Source organism: Microcaecilia unicolor, chromosome 12, assembly GCF_901765095.1.
Source record: "Microcaecilia unicolor chromosome 12, aMicUni1.1, whole genome shotgun sequence".
Taxonomy (NCBI): Eukaryota; Metazoa; Chordata; class Amphibia; order Gymnophiona; family Siphonopidae; genus Microcaecilia; species Microcaecilia unicolor.
Window position 1 is genome coordinate 51,270,629 of NC_044042.1, and position 22,422 is coordinate 51,293,050.

General features: G+C 44.7%; 1 protein-coding gene and 1 long non-coding RNA gene across 2 annotated transcripts in view; one reads left to right on the forward strand and one right to left on the reverse strand.

Moving 5' to 3' along the window:
• Positions 1 to 654: 654 nt before the first annotated feature.
• On the reverse strand, positions 655 to 19,669 carry LOC115481989. The gene is made up of 3 exons (XR_003944021.1): positions 19,659 to 19,669; positions 2,236 to 2,241; positions 655 to 757 (listed from the first exon to the last, which is right to left on the reverse strand). It is a non-coding gene; the product is annotated as an uncharacterized LOC115481989 (long non-coding RNA).
• ADAMTS15 (ADAM metallopeptidase with thrombospondin type 1 motif 15) overlaps positions 15,134 to 22,422 on the forward strand; it is a 65,382-nt gene continuing 58,093 nt past the window's right edge. Inside the window, exon 1 of the mRNA XM_030221508.1 lies at positions 15,134 to 16,342. Coding sequence (XP_030077368.1) covers positions 15,359 to 16,342 — 984 coding nt within the window. The 5' untranslated portion in view covers positions 15,134 to 15,358. The remainder of the gene's footprint in view (positions 16,343 to 22,422) is intronic.

Below are 22,422 nucleotides of genomic sequence, written 5' to 3' on the forward strand. Positions count from 1 at the left end.
TCTGTGAGTACAATAAAGGTCCTAGATACTATAAAACTTTGGAAGTCCTCACTGTTTTTTTGCCTTACTTCTTTGTTGTTGTCTACACATCTATGAGGTTTTAGATTTTCTCCTCTTTTAAGGTTCATTCAAAAATTGCCCACCCTCCTCCTCTTTGAGTCTGTGTAGCTGTCAGGAACTATTGCATTGTCTGGAATGCAGCTGTTCCTTGCTGCCGCTACAAGCTGCCACCCTAGGTGACGGCCTAGTTTGTCTAATTTATTTATTTATTTAACACATTTTTTTCCCACCAATAGTAGGCTCAATGTGGCTTACAAGACCGTAGGGCAAACTACAGTTCAGTTAAATAACATAACAATGTAATATAATTCAGTAAAATAACATAATAAAGTAATTAAAAAATATTAAACTTATAGGTATCGTAAAGAACAACAGTGATAATAAGAGTGAATAATAAAGGTAAGAGTCCATGGAATTTGCTGTAACAGGAAGAGGTAAATTAAGCTGAGTCATGAAGGTAGGCCTTCTTAAACAGGGTGGTCTTCAGTAATTTCCTGAAATTTAGGTGCAGCCAGTCCTGAATAGAAGGCCAGAATGTGTTTACACCATTGGACTACAGGCATAGGAGCCAACTTTTCAAAATTATTGGGGGTGCTAAGCCCAATGGAAACGACCCCTCCCTGGACACATACAAGGAATTTTCTCAATATTGGGGGTGCTCAAGCAGCCACAGCACCCACATAGTCGGCTCCAATGACTACAGGTGACTTGCTGAACAGATTAAACCATGAGATTTTGAATGGACGTGGTGACAGAGGGTGACTCTTCCCCTGAGCTCTTTGGGTCTGCATGTGCTTGCAGATTCAGGTAAGGGCATGACAAAGCAAACACAGTGTCGAGTGTTCACAGAGCTAGCACCTGCAAATACATTACAACCAGGGTTTTGTTCCAGCTGCCCCCTTTACATCATGGGCTGCTTCCCAGCCACCAATTAGCTGTGTTTGTTGTTCCATCTTAAATCTGAGATGAAGCTCTGCTTTCCGCTTGTTATCAGCCAGTCTATCACTAAGTGAAAGTATAACAAAGAACTAGAAATTAGAGGTCACCTATGAGTTCAAAGAATCCTGCCAGTGAGGGTGAATGGCTGGGCCCAAGTTAAAAAGAGCATGAGTCAGTCTTGGTATGTTTTACATCATGCAGGGGCCTCACTGTGTGAAATTAAGAATTGGTAGCCAGTGGTTGTGTGTAATAGGGGAATGAATGGAAGCTGGCTGCGATCCTGAAGATCACAGCTTTTCAAGGGTCAATGCTCACAGCTGAGCGTAAAAGTCCGCAATGCAAAACCCCATAGCGCAACAACAGTGCAGAAAAACAGCTTCGCAATGCTCAAAGGAAATGCTATGCAAATAATATGTCTGCTTAATTTGCACTAATAAACTGAAAGTAAGGGGAGGAACATGTCTGGCACAAGTGCATAAGGGTTTTTTGACAAGCGCGGTTCTTTTGCATATTTCCAGACAAAACCGGAAGTGCACATACCCATTGTCGCTGCTCTTATGCACTTTTATTAATGAGCCTTTCAAAAATTGTTTGAACTTAAATTTTTTGAAGGGCTCATGTTTAAGCACAGAAAATCAGGCACTGATGTGTGCGTTCATTTTCAGTTTTGCTTGGACTCAGACACGTTTGTTTCTTACCAGTGGCGTAGCTACGTGGGGTCTGAGAGGGCCTGGGCCCCTGTAGATTAGGCCCTGGCCCCCTGCCGACGATCCCCTTGAACCCCCCACCTGCCACCAACCCTCCCCCACCGTCGCCGCCCGCCCCGCTGCCGCATCAGATACCTTGTTTGCTGGCGGGGGTCCCCGAACCCCACCAGCCGAAGAGAGTCTTCTTCAGCGCCAGAGTAGCACCTTCGTTCAACTAAGTTCCTGGTGTGATCAGCTGTTTCTGACGCCTTATGTCCTGCTTAGGGCTACTTGCACAGTGCAGGACATAAGGCGTCAGAAACAGCTGATCACACCAGGAACTTAGTTGAACGAAGGTGCTACTCTGGCGCTGAAGAAGACTCTCTTTGGCTGGCGGGGTTCAGGGACCCCGCCAGCAAACAAGGTATTTGATGTGGGGGAGGGTTGGTGGTGGGAGGGGGGGCTCAAGGGGATCGTCGGCAAGCCAGCAGGAGGATCCAATGTGGTGGTGGCGGCTCGGGGGGAGGGCGGCTAAACAGTGCCCCCCCACCTTGGGCTCTGGACCCCCCTCCCAGTGAGGTCTGGCTCCGCCCCTGTTTCTTACTATCATCACTTACAATTGCATGAGCTTCCTTCTACTTGCAAACGAAAACAAAACCCACAGTTTAATGTGAGAAATTGACAAGAAGAAAATCTGTCTCCTGAAAAACTTCTATGCTGCCCCTGACCTGGCGGTACATTTTCAGTGTTATGGGCCATCATTGTTTCTGTGCATTGCAGCGCTTTTGTTTGTGCATTGGGAAGGAATATTTACTGACCTCATTAACATCCATTTAAATACTGTTTGGGGATATCTTTAGTGTGCACATCAGGGACGTGTCTGCATGGGGCCACAGGGGCCTGGGCCCCCGCAGATTTCGCCCTGGACCCCCCTACTGCCACCAACCCTCCCCCGCCGTTGCCGTGGGTACCTTTGCTGGTGGGGGACCCAACCCCTGCCAGCCGAGGTCCGCTTCCTCCTGCCGCTTTTAAGTTCTTCTTTGTCCTAGGCTCCGTCACTCCGTGCTGTTCAAAGAAGCTGGCGCTGCTACCTCAATCCACTTTCGGAGTCTGACGTTGCTGCACGTTGTACGTGCAGGACGTCAGACTCACAGACTCTGTTTCTGTGAGTCTGACGTCCTGCACGTACAACGTGCAGCAACGTCAGACTCCGAAAGTGGATTGAGGTAGCAGCGCCAGCCTCTTTGAACAGCACGGAGTGAGAGCCTAGGACGAAAAAGAACTTAAAAGCGGCAGGAGGAAGCGGACCTCGGCTGGCGGGGGTTGGGGTCCCCCGCCAGCAAAGGTAGGTGACGGCGACAGGGGGGTCGGCAATGGTGGCCGGGGGGGGGGGGAGGGTTGGAAATGGTGGTGGCGGTGGGGGGGGGGGGGCGCTATAATGTGCCCCCTCACTCTGGCTCCGGCCCCTGCTACCGCCGACTTTCAGATACACCCCTGGTGCACATTAACACTGATGCTTGAGACCTCTGAGCATTTAGCGCTGTACAATATGCGCACAAACCTGTCGTTAACCACATGTTAATGCCAGTGATAGTTTTGAGCATCAACTCCCAAGAACCCTAAAAGGAGAGGTATTTGGATTCAGCTCATGCTTTTCTGAGTAATTCCAACTGAGTTACATTCAGGTACATTAAGTATTTTCTTGTCCCTAGAAGGCTTAGAGTTTAGTGGGCTGATGCTGAAAACTAATGCCGAAGCTATAAGGGGGTTAGCACTGGGTGCTGGAAAAACTTCCTTATATTATAGCTAACCCCCACTCAGTGCATCCCAAGATGCACTGCGCTGAGCAGGATGCAGCCATTTTCATGATGGTGGCTGGAGAAACAGGAACAAGTGGGCATCCTGATTCCAACAAAAGGGTACCAGTGATGGGGGGGACCTCTGCTAGACCACCAGGGTGACTTGTAACTTGTGGGAAGGGCTCTGGGCCTGGCCTAGCTGAAGGGTTGCTGGACCACCAGGGCATGAAACTGGAGGGAGGGAGGGAGGGAGAGAGAGGGCTGGACCAGAGACTGGGGGAGGAGGGTGTTGCCACTGGACTACCAGGGCATTTTGGGTTGAGTTGGGGGTAAGGGGTGCCATACAGCATGTTTTTTCTTTCCAAATGTCAATTTTCCTGTCAGTGCCTAAGTCAATCACTGCTCAGGCATCGACAGGAAAGTTAGCACAGAGCACTATGCAGCAAATTACTGCTGCGAATTTAATGCAGCATTAATGTGCATTCTCATTACTATGAGCATGCTGTGGCAATTTTTCTGCCTTTAGGTTTGTACCTAAGGCAATGTAGGGTTAAGTGATTTGTCCAAGATCACAAGGAATAGCATTGCAATTTGAACTTGACTTCTATATAGTTCTCATCCTGCTGCTTTCACCATTAGGCTACTCCACTCCACTCCACTCCACTCCACTCCACTCCACTCCACTCCACTCTCAAATCTGTTAGTCAAGCAGGGCTGATGTTAGATATGCATAGGCCTAGGGCAGATACTGGGGAGAGGTCTCCAAGGTCAGCCTGCAGGTACACCTCCTTCAGCTTGAGGCAGGCTTAGAGCCCCCTCTGTCAGGAGGACCCAAGGCAATTCCTCTGGTTGCCACCCTTCCAACACTGCCCTGCATTAAGGAATCATACAACATGACTTAGAGGTGAATTTCAGGGGTTACCTGAGGAAAAGATGACCAATTAAACATTCTAAAGCTTCACATTAACCCAGCAGGTTCCATGGGATTTTAGACAGTTCTATCAGACTTTAGAGATATGCTGTCATTCAGAAATGAAAATAGAAAATGCACAACATATTTTGATTTGTTTCATTTTTTCCATCCAACCCACGTAAAACCCAAATGAAATGCTGCTTTATGCCATTCATTGTTATTGAAACTTAAGGATGGCCCCTTTCTGACAGCTTCCAATTGCCTTCCTGATGTCCGAGATGATTTTTCCATTTCTCTTCTGCTCCCCTCCCCCTGGCAACGTGGCAGCCTCATTCTTGTGAGCCTCTTTCCCTACATGGGAGGTACCTGTACCACTTCCTTGCTCACACATTGGTTTGCTAATGACTCCTGCAAACAGGACTATATGTACAAGTGCAAGAGAGGGAAGGAAGGACTTTCTCTTGTCCTACGGCCTGTCATGCTAGCAGGAGTGCTTGTTCTGAAGTGATACCATCGCTACAGGAGTACGTTGTTCTTCATGTTTATACAATTCTGTGAAGTTAAAGAATTTGACCCCTGAGGAAGGCTCTTCAGCCGAAACATGGCCCATGTTGGGTCCTTTCATTGGGTCAGATTTACTACTGGCAAATAAACGTTTGGACACTTTTCACCAGTGGTTTGCCTTGTTTACTTGGGGCTGTCCTACTTCCACCCTTGTTGTATGGTTTTTGCATTCTCTGTCACCCCTGAGACTCATTTTCAAAAGATCTATACACACACACATATATCACTTTCCCCCTAATTCTAGAAAGTCGTGCCCCCAAATTTTCAACTAGCTTGTAAGTTTGCATGTGCAAGTTATAGAATAAGGTCAGTTGTGTGTGTAACTTAATTTAAATAATGAGCTGCTAATTGGTGTTATCAAGCAATAATTAGCTATAATTGGCATTAATTGGAGTTAATTGGCAACAATTATCAGTTATGTGTGTAACTGCCCGTAGTAGGTATTCTATAAGTTTCCTGCTCAAATTTAAGAGCGTGCAGCTTCAGGGGCATGGGTGGGTCGAGGGCGTGTCGAGCAATTATGTGCACTGGTTAAGGAATATTAGCATTTACACATGAGAATTTACACCAGCCAGTGAGTTAGCATAAGTGCCTAAAAGGCGCATACATACGGACTTATGCTACTATTCTATAATGGCAGATGCGCATCCAACTGCAGTTATAGAATTAACTCTTAGCGCACATATCGCGATCCTTAACTTTGGGCAATCTCTATAGAATCACCCCCGCTCTCTCTCTTTACATATATATGATGCCCACTTATGTGTTTTTACAGGAGGGTCCCGGGAAGGATAGTGATAGGGTGATGATGACATTCAGTTTAACAATCTAAATCTACAAGAGCTGAAAGTTCAGAGGCTGCAACATTGAATGTTTTCCTTGGGTGCTAAATATCCTTGAACGTGTGTAGACCCCTCAGGCATCTTTCTTTCTTGTGCTATTCAGGAATGTTGTATATGAAAGGGGAGACCACACTTTTTACCTTCTAGGGGCTAGATGCATCAACCAAACGTTAAAAAAATCTAAATCGTAAAAGTGCTTAACAAATTTGAAACAACGAAGAATGCACAAACAAAACAGCTCAGAAATGTTCTGTGCGGTATTGAAAAGTACAATGTATCAAGCGTTCGTAATCCCCGTCGTTAATTTGCCCCTTAAGCATGCGCAGAGCAGCCACAAACATATTAAACCTACGTAGGTTGCTTACGTCAGACTGGGGCATGCGAGGGGGGGGGGGATCCCGACCTGCAAGCCTTTTAGCTGTCTGATCTAGCAGAAGAGTGCAGTTGAAGATAACTCTAAAAAGAACGACCCTCGTAAATCCCCTTTTGTAACAAAACACCTCTTTGCAGCTTGTTTACAGTACTGGGAAAATTGGCTTCAGGGGATAGCAGAGAGTGTTAATTTTCAAAGCTGTGGGAGAAGGGGAGAGACAGGATTTTTAAGCTGCAGGGAGAAGCAGTATGTTTTGTTTTGTAATGATGCAGGGGAAAGCGGAGAGCCACGTGTTTGTGTTTGTATCTCACTTTTCTTTTTAAACATGCTGGCTTGGATTTTTATGGTGCAGGGGGCAGTGGGGAGATGATAGCTCAGGCCTTAATGACAGGTCTGAGTGCACGTAAAATATCTGATGGTAAATGATTCGTTGCAATCGTCGGTATGGTTAGTGCATTCTGAATTGTCCACATTTCAATGGTAGTTTCTCCTTTGCATTTTGTTTTCGTTAACTGCTTGCTTTGTATGAAAAAGGCCTTTAATGCATGCAACGGTTAGGAATTTCCTTCGTTAAAGGGTTGTTAGAGGATCGTTAAGGTTTAGTGCATCTAGCCGTAGGTCAGAGGGAAGTCTTCAATTCACTACATAGGTGGAACTCTTCACATGGATTCATTCTCTATGTCTCTCTCTGTTTCCAAGCATTCTTCAGGTGAGGTCCAGATGCAGTCCAGATTTTGGCTGTATATATACTGTACATATACACAACTTATTAATTTATTACAATACTTGTATACTTTCAATTTTAAAATTGTTAGTGGCTTCCAATACAATATAAGCAACTCATCAACAAACAACATACATTTTGGTGTATGTCTACTAAAGGGCATTAAGCCCTAACAACCATGCTTAGCGCGTGTTGTGGTAACTATTTTTGCATGCACTAAGTGCGTGGTATTTATTTTTTGTATTTATTTTCTGGAGTGGGTGTGTCAAGGGTGGAGTTGACACGCTATCCAGCTAGCGCATTCTGATTACCGTGTGCTAACTGGTTAGCGCATCCATAATGTAGGAGCCCTTAGCGCCTCCTAAATAGTAGGCGGTAAGTGCTCCCCTATCAATTTTTTCAGGTTATGCTTGCTAATGCGAACATTAGTGCATGACTTGAAAAAGAAATACTGGAAATTGCTCTATTTCCTAGGTGTGCTAGAAAAGGGCTTAACTCGCAGTAAAGTCCTGCGTTGTTAGCATGCGCTATGCCTATTTACTAGCACACTTTATGTAACTTGCATAAAAAATTAAAATTAAGAAAACAAACTAACGACATACATTGACAGTTCTCTATATACCAAAATATAGGCAGGGGTGGCCCAAGGCAATTTGCCGCCCGAGGCAGGGATGAGATGTAGCCCCGCCCCCTCCTGCACCCAGTTTGGCATCTTCCTCCTTCCCTCCTCAACCCTTTTTCCTGAATTTACCTTATTTTTTCTTTTCCAAAAGGCGACAGCGATTCCCATAGGCTGCCCTGACACGGTGCCACCGGCATTGGCTTCTTCGCTCTACTGCATCCCGCCTTTGAGGAAGCAGGAAATTACATCAAGAGGTGGGCCACAGTAGGGGGAAGAGACCGGTGCTGGCGGCAAGGTAGCCTATGGGAATTACTGCTGCTGCTGCCACCTTTTGTAAAAGGAAAAAATAAGGTAAACATGGGGAAGAGGGTTGAGTAGGAAAGGGGAGCATGCTGCCTGAGGCCCCTGCCTCAGTTGGCCTAATGGTAGGGCCGCCACTGTATGTAGGGGTCAATTTTCAGTGGCAGCCAGGGCACCTAAATTCAGAAGTATGTTCAGCAATACTATACATATAGGGCCTCGTTCAGTAAATGGTGCTCAAATTTAGGTAGCAGGAGAAATCTGTGGTGTGCGCAGTTCTATAAAGGGCACTCTGGCTTGAGCGTCCTTTATAGAATAGCACTTAAAGCGGGTTCCTATGCTCATCTTTGGGCACAAGGACTTACACCAGCTTTCAGCTGGTGTGAATTCTGGTGTGCAACTGGGCACGTAACCCCGATATTCTATAACACTGTGCCTATGCCCCCATATGGTTTGTGCTGGGTGCACAGCATTGTAAAATAGTGCATAGGCAGATGTGCACATAAATCCAAATTAGGGCCAATTAACTTCAATAATTTACTAATTAGTATAAGCACAAAACTGGGGATAGTTCTCTTCATGACTTACTACTACTAACTATTTCTATATTGCTACTAGACATACACTGTGCTGTTTATGTTACATGCTGGTACTTTCTCTGTCCCCAGAGGACTACCAATCTAAGTTTTTGTACCTGGGGCATTGGAGAGTTAAGTGACTTACCCAAGGTCACAAGGAGATGTAGTGGGAATTCAACCCAAATGCCTTTTGCATTAACCATTAGGCTACTCCTCCACTCCACTTGCATGTATGTGTTGTACATGTATATTTTGTAGGTGCCCAACCATCTGTGTCACTGTTGCTATAGTATCGTATTAATTGATGGCTATTTAGTTGTCTCTCTTATAATGCCACTGTTAACCTCATCTTGCCACTTGACATGTTGCTGCATGAATCAAAACCGTCTAGTCTGTTTTGGAGAGTTTTCATTACTGGCTAGGTTTCTGCACCACAGCACAAGGTGGGTATCACAGTACTATTACACACAAGTGTCTTCATTCGAGTTGTTAGTTTCTTATTGTCCCAGATCTTACCAATCTGTTCATGACTGATGCCGCTTGTTCAGTTCTAATGTTGCTTTCCTTGTTAGTGTTGTTGTCTTCTCAAACCAGAAGGGAAAAGAGGTCCAGGAAGGCCAAGCTAGACATGCCACTGAGTTGGACATGAATTGGTCAGAACAGAAGCAGTTGATGAAATATGAGACTGACAAGTGTGGAAGATGCATCTCTTTGCCTTATGCACAGACTGGCTGAAGAAGAAATAATAATAATAATAGTAATACATATAAAAGGCTTACCCCACAGAACCAACATAAATGTTCGACCACAGAAACACAACATCACTAAAACACGACATGGACATAACAGAAAACCTTCCATTGCTCGATCCTCTAATGTAAGCCACATTGAGCCTACAAATAGGTGGGAAAAAGTGGGTTGTAACAAATAAATAAAACAAATAAAATAAATGTGGGTTGAACCACACTAGACCCATTTTAACCCTACTATCACCTTGTATTTCTTAACACTGGAGTTCGTAATCATCTGTCTGGAACCATGTAAGCCACATTGAGCCTTCAAATAGGTGGGAAAATGTGGGATATAAATGTAACAAATAAAATAAATAAATAAAAATATAACCCTGGATTCTATAAAGGGTGCAGATCCCGGACTGGTACCCAAACTAATTAGTTAACAAACACTGAATTGGCACTAATTATGATTTGGGCATTGATTTGGCTGCATGCTATTCTGTAATAATGTACACCTAAATTGGATCACGTGCAACTAAAAAGGGGGTATGGCCATGGGATAGGCATGGGCAGGTCAGGGGCATTCACCAAAGATACACACAGTGTTACAGAATAGTGGGGGTCCATGCCCAGATTTTGCACTCGGTTTTAGCTGGTATAAGTCCTCATGCCCAAAGCTGAGTATGGAATTCAGTGCTCAATGCTATTCTATAAAGAGCGCTCATCCTGGAGCACCTGTTATAGAATAATGTTGAGCACTGATTTTTATTGGCATCATTTATAGAATTTCCCCCATAGTCAGTGGCACTGAACATACGTGTAGTGGGTGACTGTTGGTACCATCATACTTTTAGTTTAGGCTGCTTAGGCACACATGGTCAAACACTAGGCCACTTTAGTGACCCGGGTCACACATATACACACATAATCAGGATAATTTCTAAAAGCCATTTACCTGAGTCAGGGGCCAACGCACAAAGGTTACCGTTAAATACGGCAGCTGCAGGTGAACTTCCTGATTCACAAACAGTGACCAATGTACAAAGGGGATGACATGCAAATGAGATGCACAGAAATTCTGCGAGGGAAAGCGTCTAGTACGTGTGCAGAACAGGATCCCAAGTTGTTTCCAGGATTGGACGGGGGGGGGGGGGGGGGGGGGGGGAAGATCCTGCACTCACAAAACGAACTCACCTTCATCTCCAGGACAAATTTGGAGCTCCTCCTTTCAGACCCACAAGCCGAGTATAGAAAATTAGTAGGGCTCTGGAGCTCTCTCTCTCTCCACCCCCCCACCGTGGCTGCCTGTGGCAGTAGGGGGACCTGCATAGCCATCCTCTATGTAATGATGGCGACAGGGCAGTGGGGGCTCAGGTGCACTTTAAGAAGCTGATGCTCTGAGGGGTGTGCACAGCTCACGGGGTACCGAGAGGATGGAGCTTGGGATCGACCAGTAGGTGAGTCTTAGAATGGTTTGGATTGATTGGCCACTGTCGTGGACAGGATGCTGGGCTCGATGGGCCCTTGGTCTTTTCCCAGTGTGGCATTACTTATGTACTTATGCGACTCTGCAAAAGTTTGGCTGCTCTTTGAAGTGCCTTCTGCCGAACTCCATATTGCTGGCATAAGAAAACAAAATTTCCTTTAACTTCAGTTTGTGGGGCTGAGCAGGAAGGAGACGGTCAGAAGTAGGGCTGGCACTAATCTCCCCCATGCCCCTCTCTGGGGAAGGCCTCTCTGCTGTAACTGCTGGCATGCACGGAGTCCTTGCGATGGAGAAGGGGAACCAGCAGAAGTAAAGGTCAGCAGAGCACCGGAAGGAGGGGAGCGCTATCTGCACTAGGTTTGGGGGTAATCGGGAGGCAGAAGCTGAAGGGAGAAGGGAACTGGAGAGGGGTTCAGCCCTGGAGTTGTCAGCGTGGATGAGGAGGGCTCCTCTCCGACAGTTCCTGACCTGCTGGGGAATCTAGCACATTAAAGGTAGGCACTCCTTTCTGTGCATCGCAAGGAATGCTAATTTAAATACTGATGAGCTTGTTGTTGCATAGGGTTATCAGTAGCTGCTATGTGAATGGTAAAAAGGGATGCAGAACCCTTTTGTGCATTAGACACTAAATGATGTTTGCTTTAGTCCGACTACAACCGTTCTAAAGCAAACGTTGCAAGCACGGTAAGCTTTGTGCATCGGTAGGGTTACCATATGGCTCCAGAAAAAGGAGGACACATTGATCCAGTCCAAGTTTTGCTTCCATTGAAAGCAATGGAAGTAAAACCCAGACTGCCTCAATCTGTCCTCCCTTTCCTGGAGCCATATGGTAACCCTATGTATCAGCCCCTCAGTGGCTATTGACTCATGTAAATTGACTAGCTGAAAAAGGCCCACTTTCCCTGTGGGTCAAAGTATAAGCTGATGGTTCTTTGAATTTGTGTGGTTGTCAGGATCTATTATTTGGCTTGTGCCCCCCCCCCACCCCCAAAGCTTCTCTCCTAGGTAACTGGCTAGTGGGCCTGGTTAGGCCTGCCCTTTCAATAAAACAAATGCAACTCCACCTGCTATAAAAATGTCTTGTGGGTCTAAGGCAGATTGAAGAGAGAGGACCACAATCATCTTAAGATTTCAGAAATGTAGAAACATGAGCCAGCTCTACTCTCAGCTGTGCCAAAGCCTTTAAATCATGCATAATGTTGAGGAGAGCTGTTTAATTCTCTGTTAAAACAACTCTCTGGTGTTGTGATGTTGGGCAGGCTATGTTAAGGAAATGATTTATGGCCAAAATGGCAAGTAAATCTCTGTTTACCATGGATAGAACTGGTTTAGAACATAGTTTGTTCATATAAAGGAAGACATAAGGTCAGGTTCAAGGTTTTGCAGACTACTCATGTTTCAGCAGCTGTTTGTTTCTGATGATGCAAAAAAAGGGAAAAAGCAGAGCGGAACTGTGCCTGTTATGCTTGACAGATATAAAATACTTTTGCCTGACCCCCCCCCCCCAAAAAAAAAAAAACCCTGATTACAGTAAGTCCCTGGGATCTGGGCCTATGTATTGCAAAAGCAACAAGTCTGAAAACTCAGCAGTGTTAGTTAACCTCTAGGAACTGATCCAGTGTAATTAAAAAAAAACCATGTACTAATATAGATTCCACAATTTCTGGCAACCCTATCGTGATGCATTATGGGACCTGAGGCCCAAATTTCAATGGCTAAAAGGAGGGACTACAAACGCCATGCTGCTTTGGGATGTAAGTGCACAACTGGAGTGGCCAAAAGAGTCCCTCCTGAAACTGTGTAACTTGGCAGCTCTGTTCACTGCTGTATTCCTAGGTACAAAACCATTCATAGCACATAAAGACCTACATATGTGCAGTAAGAGCCAGTTCTAGCAGGAGCACCCTCATCTTGGGTATTAGTGTGGCTATAAGCAGATTAGGCAGACCACCCATCCTCCCTTTCTGCCTCCTCCATGAAACTCTCACTTACTGAACTTGCAAATCTCCTCTCTATCCCCCAATGCATAAGGGAGTAGAAGGGAAAGAGGAATATATATATATATATATATATATATAGAGAGAGAGAGAGAGAGAGAGAGAGAAACAGAAAGAGAGAGAGAGAGAGAGAGAGAGAGAGAGAGAGAGAGAGAGAGAGAGAGAGAGAGAGAGAGAGAGTCTGTGGGGGCCGAGATGAAAATATAGTGAGATGGTAGACAAAGCAGGCAATCCCTAGTCTCTGTGGATACCAGTTTTCTTGGGTTTCCAGGATACTCCTGTGAATATCCATGAGATATAGTTGAATACAACTGAAGCAGTGTGTACACAGATCTATTTCATACATATTCATTAGGGGTGTCCTGAAGATCTGAGTGGACTGTCAACTGGAGGTTGCGTCTTTTAAGTGCAGGTCTCTCTCTGTCTCTCTCTCTCTCTCTCTCCCTCTCTCCCTCTCTCTCTCTTTCTCGCTCTCTCTCTCTCCCTCTCTCCCTCTCCCTCTCTCTCCCTCTCTCTCTCTCCCTCTCCCTCTCTCTCTCTCTCTCTTTCTCTCCCTCTCTCTCTCTCTCTCTCTCTTTCTCTCTCTCTCTCTCTCTCCCTCTCTCTCTCTCTCTCTCTCTCTCTCTCTCTCTTTCTCTCTCTCTCTCTCTCCCTCTCTCCCTCTCCCTCTCTCTCTCTCTCTCCCTCTCTCCATCTATATGGAAATTACCGGGGAAAGTCACTGTGAGGTCTATGATTAAAAGAACTATTTGGTCTGTGGCTGAGACTAAGAGAAATGTTGACTGTTCAACCTCAGCATGGGCTGTATGTCAGGAGAGAGAGAGAGAGTTTTGAACCTGAGGCAATGGAGGTTAAGTGACTTGCCCAAGATCACAAGGAGCAGCAGTAAGATTTGAACAGGGCACCCCTGGATGTCAATTTTCAAAAGGAACTTCCACTAAATACCGAGACAAAGGGTGTGGACATGCACAAGCTTTTCATTTCTTATTCTTGATTACTTTTTGAATATTTCTAGAATTGTTTTTTTCAGATTGAACCGCTTTGGATCACTTTTTGCTGGTAAGGTAATATATACATTTTTTAAACAAACAAACAAACAAACAAACAAACAAACAAACAAACAAACAAAGTATGGTGTGTAGTTGAGTGAAACAAATTCCTACTGTACTTTAAAGCATTTTTACATGCACTTTTTAAGCCCAAATATGAGAAATGTAAAGGGAGTGAAAACTTTTGCAAGGCACACCCACCTCTACACACACACTACACTTATGGATGTACACAAACACATGCAAGCAAATGTGTAGTTCTGCACACATAGGCACAGTACAGTAGGTGAATCAAACCCTTTCTGAGTGGGAGAATAAATGAAAGGGATTTAGGTAATGTGAGTGAAACTGGGAGACCACCAAGCTATTAACCACTTAACTGGTACATGTGATGATTTGGCAGCCGGGCTTCGCTCTCCAGATGTGTCTGGTTGAATGTTTGAATGAGCATCTAATGCTAGGCACCATCTTTCCAATGTGGAAATAATACTCACCAAAAATCCAAGCCAATCCAAGTCATAATCTGGACTGACCGAAAAAAAAAAAATGTGTGTCCGATCTAGTCGTTTGCAGCTGACACAGATTATCCGAGAAAATTCAAGTCAGATAACCGGTCGAGAAGGGATGTGACCCTCCTTCATTTTCATGCATGCATACGCTGCAAATATGCAAGCTTGCAAACTTAGACCTAGTGATGGGAAACAGACAGCATCTCTCTCTCTCTCTCAACAATGCACGCGCATCAATTAATACAATCTCTATGCAAACATACCGACCCATTGAAGAAAACACCCACGCCTACTGATGACAACAACTCTTTAATCCCAGGGATCTAGTGTGCAAGAACGTTACAGTTTTTAGTTTATCACACACTTTCCTGGAAGGTCTGTTTAAAAGAGGTTTAAAATATAAAGAAAGAAACCCTCAGTGCCATGAATGCTTTCTTTTGCAACAAACCAGCAAGGGGCAAACCCCCCCCCCCCCCCCCCCCGCTCATTTTCTGGACCTTATACATCTATTTTCATAACAGGCGAGAGTAAATAGTGGAAAGAGCCCGTTACTGAAGAGTATAAAGAAGGTACCTTCGGGAACAGTTGGTAATTTAGCTCCAAAACACTTTCTCTGAAAACGGGTCTGACTGTTTTCTGGTTTCACACAGTACTGTCCTCCTTGAGCCTAAGACAGTACGTTCTTAGACGAGAAGAAAAACAAACTTTAACTAAAGTTTGCAAAGTATAGTGGAAGCAGGTTAGAGCAAAGCTGAGCTGCTGCTTGAAATCTCAAATACTCTGTGTATGCATCGTGAGTGTGTGTATGATTGAATCTGGAGAGCTGCAAGTGGCTGAGACCGCTCCAATGAGCTCTTCAGCACCTCCCCAAACATTTTGCACAGGATACAAATGTATATAAATCCCACAGAAAGCAAATGCATTTTCAGAACCCAGGTAACAGCAGAAGCAACAGCGCTCAGACAAGCAAGAACTGCCTTTTGAGCCCACCATTTCACTGGGATGGTAAAATTATTGCTGGCAAACACACAACCAGCCCTGACAGCTGGATTATTAATCTGATTCTTGCCATTAATGGTATTTGCTGGCTGTGTTTTGTGCATTATTGGATCCCCGATTTGTTGGGTCTAAGCTTCAGACTGGACCCTATCAGAGCCAGCCTGGGGTGGTGGAAGTCTGCACCATGCTGCCAGTCCTTCTCAGCACCTGCCTGCTGACCTTGGATCTCTTCGTGGTGGTCTCATCTTCCAGCTCTCCCATGGAGAGTGAAATTGTTACCCCTAAAAGATTGGACCCTGATATCAATGGTAGACACTATTTCAAAACTATGCCTGGGGATAACAGCAATCAGGGGGTTATTTTCCAAATCAAAGCCTTCCAGGAAGATTTCTATCTGAATTTAATCCCTGATGCTCAGTTCATTGCTCCTGCGTTTGCCATGCATTATCCGGGTACCTCCCCAAAGCCAAAGACCAGGGATGACAACCTACGCCATTGCTTCTACTCTGGAGATGTGAATTCGGATCGGGAATCTTTTGCAGCCCTGAGCCTCTGTGGGGGCTTGCGGGGGTCTTATGGCTACCAAGGTGATGAATATTTTATTAGCCCTTTGAAAAACGTTACTGGTGTCAGAGTTTTCCGCAACCGGCAGGGGGCACACCTTCTTCAGCGTAGGAAGGCACTGTTCCAGGCCGCGGACACCACTTCCAGGTGCGGGGTGGGCTCAGGCTTAAACCCAGGTATCCTGGCTGCCCTGGAGAAGTACAAGGGCTCATCATCCCAGGCCAACCATGCCAAGAAGCAACTCAATGACACCAAGATGAAATCCAGAGGCAGAGCCAAGCGGTTTGCCTCCATCCCCAGGTATGTGGAGACTCTGCTGGTGGCTGATGAATCAATGGTCAAGTTCCACGGAGAGGACCTGAAGCACTACTTGCTCACTCTGCTGGCCACCGCAGCCCGGCTTTACAGACATCCTAGCATCCAGAACCCCATCAACCTGGTGGTAGTTAAATTCCTGCTCCTCAGTGACGATGGCAAAGGGCCCAAAGTCACCAGCAATGCTGCCATGACCCTCAGGAATTTTTGCAACTGGCAAAAAAAGTGGAACAAAGCCAGTGACAAGCACCCTGAATACTGGGACACCGCCATCCTATTCACCAAGCAGGTAAGTCAGCAGAAAAGGCCAAAGAACACCTCTTGGTCGACCAAAGTGCAAAATGCACTCATAATAACACAAACTTTACAATTGCCTAACTTTTGCATCTTGTTCCCCCTCATTGTTTCTATTGTAAAAGTTTGCATAAACCCGCAGCTCATGCAAAGAAATCATTGCTCAATCTTCCAGCCCTGCTAGCAGATAAGAACTGCTCTAGGTTTGCAAATACAGGTGAGAGGGACCCCGGTTCCTCTTTTTAACGCCTAATTCAAAATTGGCTGAGCTTCTTGGTTCAAAGGATATTTTATCTGCTGTATGTTATGTTCTTCTCTCAGCCACTTAATTCTTGCTGAGTGCCAAAGAACAAGAAACACCTGCATGGACTAATACAGAGACCTTAGATCCAGCAGGAGGCGCTATTTTGACATCTAAAATTCCCCTCAAAAAATAAATGTTTAGGCTTTTTTTCCCCAGTAGTACAGCCAGCCATCCAAAGCTAAAAGGACCCAAAGGCTATTGGCCTCTTGTAGATAAACTGATTTATTGAGGCATAAATATTCCAGGATGAGTTTACATCTTCCAGTGACAAAATGAATTCTTGTCCTGGAAAGATTCAGCCTCAGTCTGTTAGAAGGTGCCACTAGCTTTTCTCTGTTTTGCTGCTAACACAGCTACCCCTCTGGAAGTTCTTTCATCTAGAGCATGGAGCATTTTGATGAACCAGAGGTCCTAAACCTTGGCACAGTCCTGCTGCTTCCATATTTTTAATTTTGTTCTGGAAGAGTTTCCATAGTAATTAGAACTGGTGTGTTCTCTTGATTGAAATAAACTAATGTATTTAGCAAAAGATCTTGTTTTAAGGGTCACAGATCTTGTAACAATTGTAGATAATTCAATGATTTGCATTTCAAACATAAAGGAAGTTCTTGATAAAAAGAACACAGACACAGAAACACGATTTTCAAGAAATATCTCTATATATAAAACTCACCCTCAACGTTCTATTGTCTGACGTCACTGAAGCCAAGGTTCGTAAGTTCAAAGCTCTGAAGCCACGAAAAACACAGTCTCGGGGCCCCGCCCTCGCGTCAAACGTTATGACGTTGAGGGCGGAGCAATTCACTCACGTCGACGGCGGCCACAGCGGCGCAATGGCGTCACTGATGACGAAGGTGCGTTGGGTGGGGGGGGAGGGGCCAGAGTCACACATCGACAGTGACCACGGCGGCACAATGGCGTCACTAACAACAAAGGTGCGTTGGGTGGGGGGGGGGCCAGAGGAAAGCCTTGCTAGCGCCCGTTTCATTGGCTCCAGAAACGGGCCTTTTTTTACTAGTATGTATATATTTAAAAATGTACCCATGTTTTTTTTGTTATCTGAGGAAATATATGTATTCTTTGCACACCATTGAGCTTCTCTTGACCTTTCCTGCCTTCCACTTGTGAAACAAAAGGGGAAAAAGTCACATCAAGGAGTTCCATTACCATGCATATCTTTATTTCATTTTTTAAAACTCATAAATAGTTTCAAGACTCATGAAATAAAGGAAGCATATAGCTTCCTGAAGAGTGGGAGAGTGTGTTTGTGTCTCTATCTGTATAGTAAGAAAGAAGTACCTTTGTCCACTCAGTGATGGGTTTTTCGCCCTTTTCATAGTTGTTTCTGAAAGAGCATGTGGAATGAGTATATATTGTATTTGTGGTGCTGAAAAGAGCCAAGCATTGCCAACATATACCTTCATCCTTAGAATACAATGAGGTGCCCAATGTCTATACATCCAGATGTGTGGGACTGTAAAACCATGTGTACGATGTTTAGAGTAATTTTGAGTTGGTATTTTCTCAATCAAGGTGCAACAATCTTGGAATAACACATCACCACTGGAATACTTTCGTTCCCATTGGTGTGACTCTAGTTCGCTGCTTGTACTTCAGTTTCTTCATCTCCTCATGATCTCACAGCAGGTTTTGCTCATGGAATAGAGGGGTTACTTAAGTTCTGACATTGACTGAATCTTCATCTAGAATATGGTCATCGTTATTAGATAGCCACTACAAAGGAATGAAAACTCCAGCCTTATATTAGCCTTAATTCTATATTTATTTGGGGGGGGGGGGGGGAAGGGTAGGTTACATTTTGTCAATTTACATTGTCAACTACCAAAAACATTCAAGCACCAGTACTCGCCCCAATTGAAAAGTAGATAGGAAGGAGCAAAGCAATTGGTGTGGAGGGGTATTTTTGATATGATGTCTAAGTCCACTTCGGACATTTTGCACAAAATGTCTAAAATCTGAATAGGAAAGAAGGTAATTTTTGAAAAAGAAAAACATCTATTTGGAACAAGGTTTTAAGCTTTGGATATTTTGGGGTTTTTTTGGTCCATTTTTGAAAAACATAGAGATTCATGCCATTGGGATGTAGGAGGAGCCAGCATTTTTAGTAGATTGGTCCCACAGACATCGCAGAAGAGCAATGGGGCACTCTAGAGGGCACTTCTGTACACTTCATAAAAATGCTCCAAGGTACACATCTCACCTTTGCTCCCTTACCTTGTCTCCTGAACCCTCCAAAACCCATCCAAAACCCAGTACCCCCACTGTACACCACTACAAAAGCCCTTATGGGTGAAGAGGAAACATATATGTGGGCACTGGTGGTGACTTTGGGGGGGGGGTCACAGTTTCCACTGCAAGTGTGACAGGTAGAGGGAGATAGGGACCTGAGCCCCCCACTCCACAGTGCACTACACTGACTACTACACCAGTGGCGTTCCTAGGGGGTGTGTGGTCCGCCTCGGGTGCACGCTGCTGGGGGGGTGCCACGCACACCTGTCCTTCGTTCGGTCTGTGCTCCCTCTGCCCCGGAACAGGTTACTTCCTGTTCCGGAGCAGAGGGAGCATGGAACGAACGAAGGACAGGCGCGCGCGGCACCCTCCCCCAGCGGCGTGCACCCGGGGGGGGGGGTTGTTTTGTGGGGGGGGGGAGGGGGTGTCCTTTCACCGGGGGGGGGGGGGGGGTCACATCGGCGATCCGCCCCAGGTGTCAGCCCCCCTAGGAACGCCACTGCACTACACTACTCCAGGGACTTGCATGCTGCTCTAATAGATCTGACTTTAACATCTGAGGCTGTCAGAGGTTGGTAAGTCATATTTTTATTCAAATTTTTTTGGGTGGGAGGGGGTAAGTGACCATTGGGGGTTTATTGGGGGGGGTCACCCCTGATTCCCTCCAGTGGTCATCTGGTCATTTAGGGCACCTTTTTGTGCTTTATTCATTCTAAAAACAGGTCTAGCACAAAACATCCTAGTTTTAGTCCTGGACGGTTTTGTTTTGTTCCGTTATGGCTGAAAAATGCCCAAGTCTAAGGAATGCTAAGTCTTAGGAATGTCCAAATCCTACCCTTAACATGCCTCCAACATGCTCCCTTGAGATTTGGATGCACTGCAAAAGAACAGCATAGAAAAATATCTGAAAAATAGGTTTTGAAAATACTAATTCTGACGTTTTTGTGAGAAAAACGTCCAAATGCTGCTTTATGCCATTTTTTTTAGACTTTTTTCTCTTTCGAAAACGAGCCCCAAAATGAACTTACTGGACTGAACCAGAAACTTTATGCTTTAATGGAGTACTTGTACCAATGCCTTGTAATAATGTTCAAGAAGGGAATGCACCCAATCCTAACGGAGTCCCTTCCCTGAAAGTGATGCCATCACTTTCGGGGAAGGGACAGGGACACATCCATCCAATCAGGTTTTGAGATACCCACAATGAATATGCAAGAGATAGATTTGCTTGCAATGGAGGTGGTACATGCAGATGTATCTCCTGCATATTCATTGTGGAGACTCTGAAAACCTGACTGGCTGGGTATGTCCCAAGGACTGGATTGAGAACTCCTGGACTAGGATAATATATAAGGCTAAGGGTAGATAGTCAGTTGGCAGCAGTCAGCATTTTTTTTTTGATTATCATCGGAGTTATGCCTGGATATTCAATGGTGGGTCTCGTCCAGGCACTGGCATTGAATATCTGAGTTTATGAGGCTAGCTATCTCTTATGTGGTTAAGTGCAATATTTAGCACTTAACCATCTAAGCGACACCGGATAAAGATAAGACTGAGTTTTATGTGGTCTGATTTGTCCAGTGGAACTAGGTGGTAAAGTGCTGAATATCGTCACTTTACTGCACATGTGCTGACTCCGCCCCCAGACTGCTCACAAACTCTGCCCCCAGACTGCTCACAAAATAGCCAGTTTTCACTGTAGTGGTTAGTGCTGATATTTGGCAGTATTAACCAATTAAGTGTCTCTGAATATCGGCATATAGTCCCACCCAACCAATTTAACCATCCAGGAGCCTTTTGGGGCCTATTAAATCACTATCAACCCAATAGTAGATAATAGCAGATAAAGATCTGCTGGCCCTTTGACAATGCCCAGTTTAGCTTTGATCCACACTGTAAAAAAGAACTGGAAATGGTTACCCATCTCGTAACAGGCTGCAAATTTCAGATGACAGAAAGGTACAATAAGGTGGCACGTCTCGTCCACTGGAAACTTTTGGGCCATGTTTACTAAGGTGCACTAGCGTTTTTAGTGCGTCCTAAAAATTAGTGCATGTTAAACACTAGAGACACCCATATATTCCTAAGGGTGCCTCTAGCGTTAAGCACGTGCTAATGATTAGCACACGCTAAAAATGCTAGCACGCCTCTAGCACAGCTTAGTAAACAGGGCCCTTTGTAAATTACAATATCACTGAATCAATAATGCACTGGGATTACGACCCTAAGGGAATTATGGAGAATGAAGAGGTTATGATAATCTGGGATAGCCCCATTCTGACCTATAAGAAATTAGGTGCAAGGAAAACGGACATAGTGGTAAACGAGAAAAATACCAGAACTGCTTTGGTAATAGAGATGTCAGTTCCAAGTGATTACGTTGTGAATTGGATGGAGAAGGAAAAGGTCTTCAAGTATCAAGAATGCAGTCGGAGACCAAGAAAATGTGGCAGAATGATACAGAAATATTTCTCATTTTATTGGCAGCCACAGATTTGATTAACAAGAATTTCCAAGTGCACCTTGCCTATCCATGTTACATCCTATAAACTCCTGAAGGAAGCTCTCTTTGGCATGATGCAAGTACTATGGCAAGTGTTAGTAGTAAATTTGAGAGACTGAGATCATATTCCACATACCTTGGCTTAGGTTTGAGGTTCATTACTTTCATGGTATGCAGTTGGAGACCTCGTTCCCAAAGAATATATCACAAATTTTAGCCATAGTACAGGATAGTAGGGCATCACGCCTATACCAAGTCAGTTTTTGTTGTCTTCCTTATTTGTTCTCAACCACCCTCGGAACATGAGTACATGAGTTCCTATATACTTATTCCAACCATAAAAATATAAGAAAAGCCACTGAACCCAGTGTCCTGTCTCTAAAAGTGGCCAGTGCAGGCCACAAGTACTTGGCAGATCCCTTCATGTCTTACCACCAACCTTTGTATCAATCTGTGGGGGTGATAGTTCTTTCTTGAGGTAGCATTTGCAGTCATTTCCATGCTGATTCTTTTAAGAGAATCAAGTTTATAAATCCACTGAGATGAGCTGTGAATGGTTATGTGGGTTGGGTATTGGCTTTTATGCTATTTGTTGGTAATATGTTACCTGTGCAGACTGTGTTTTTAATGTTGGCATGTTTGCTGCTGTTCATTGTTCTGCTTTTATGTAATACTGTACGTTACTTCAAGTGCTCCATTTAGACTAAGGTAAGTACGTACATAAATAAATAAATAAATAAATAAATACCAAGACTAGGATGAGTGTTACCTGAAATCTGGCCACCTGAGTCCCTATAGACTTGTTGGATATCACCACCAACCTACTGGCATGAACCCTGCTGGTTTGTGGCTCATTGCATTGCTAGGTCATGCTGCCTTTACTTGTGCCTTGTTGTCTCTTTATCACCTTGCTGGCAGTAGTAGAAAGTACTTGGCCACCACCGACTTGTTAACATCAATCTGATTGGTGTTTCAGTAAGATTAAAAGCATAACAGCTATACTAGAAAACAGACTACA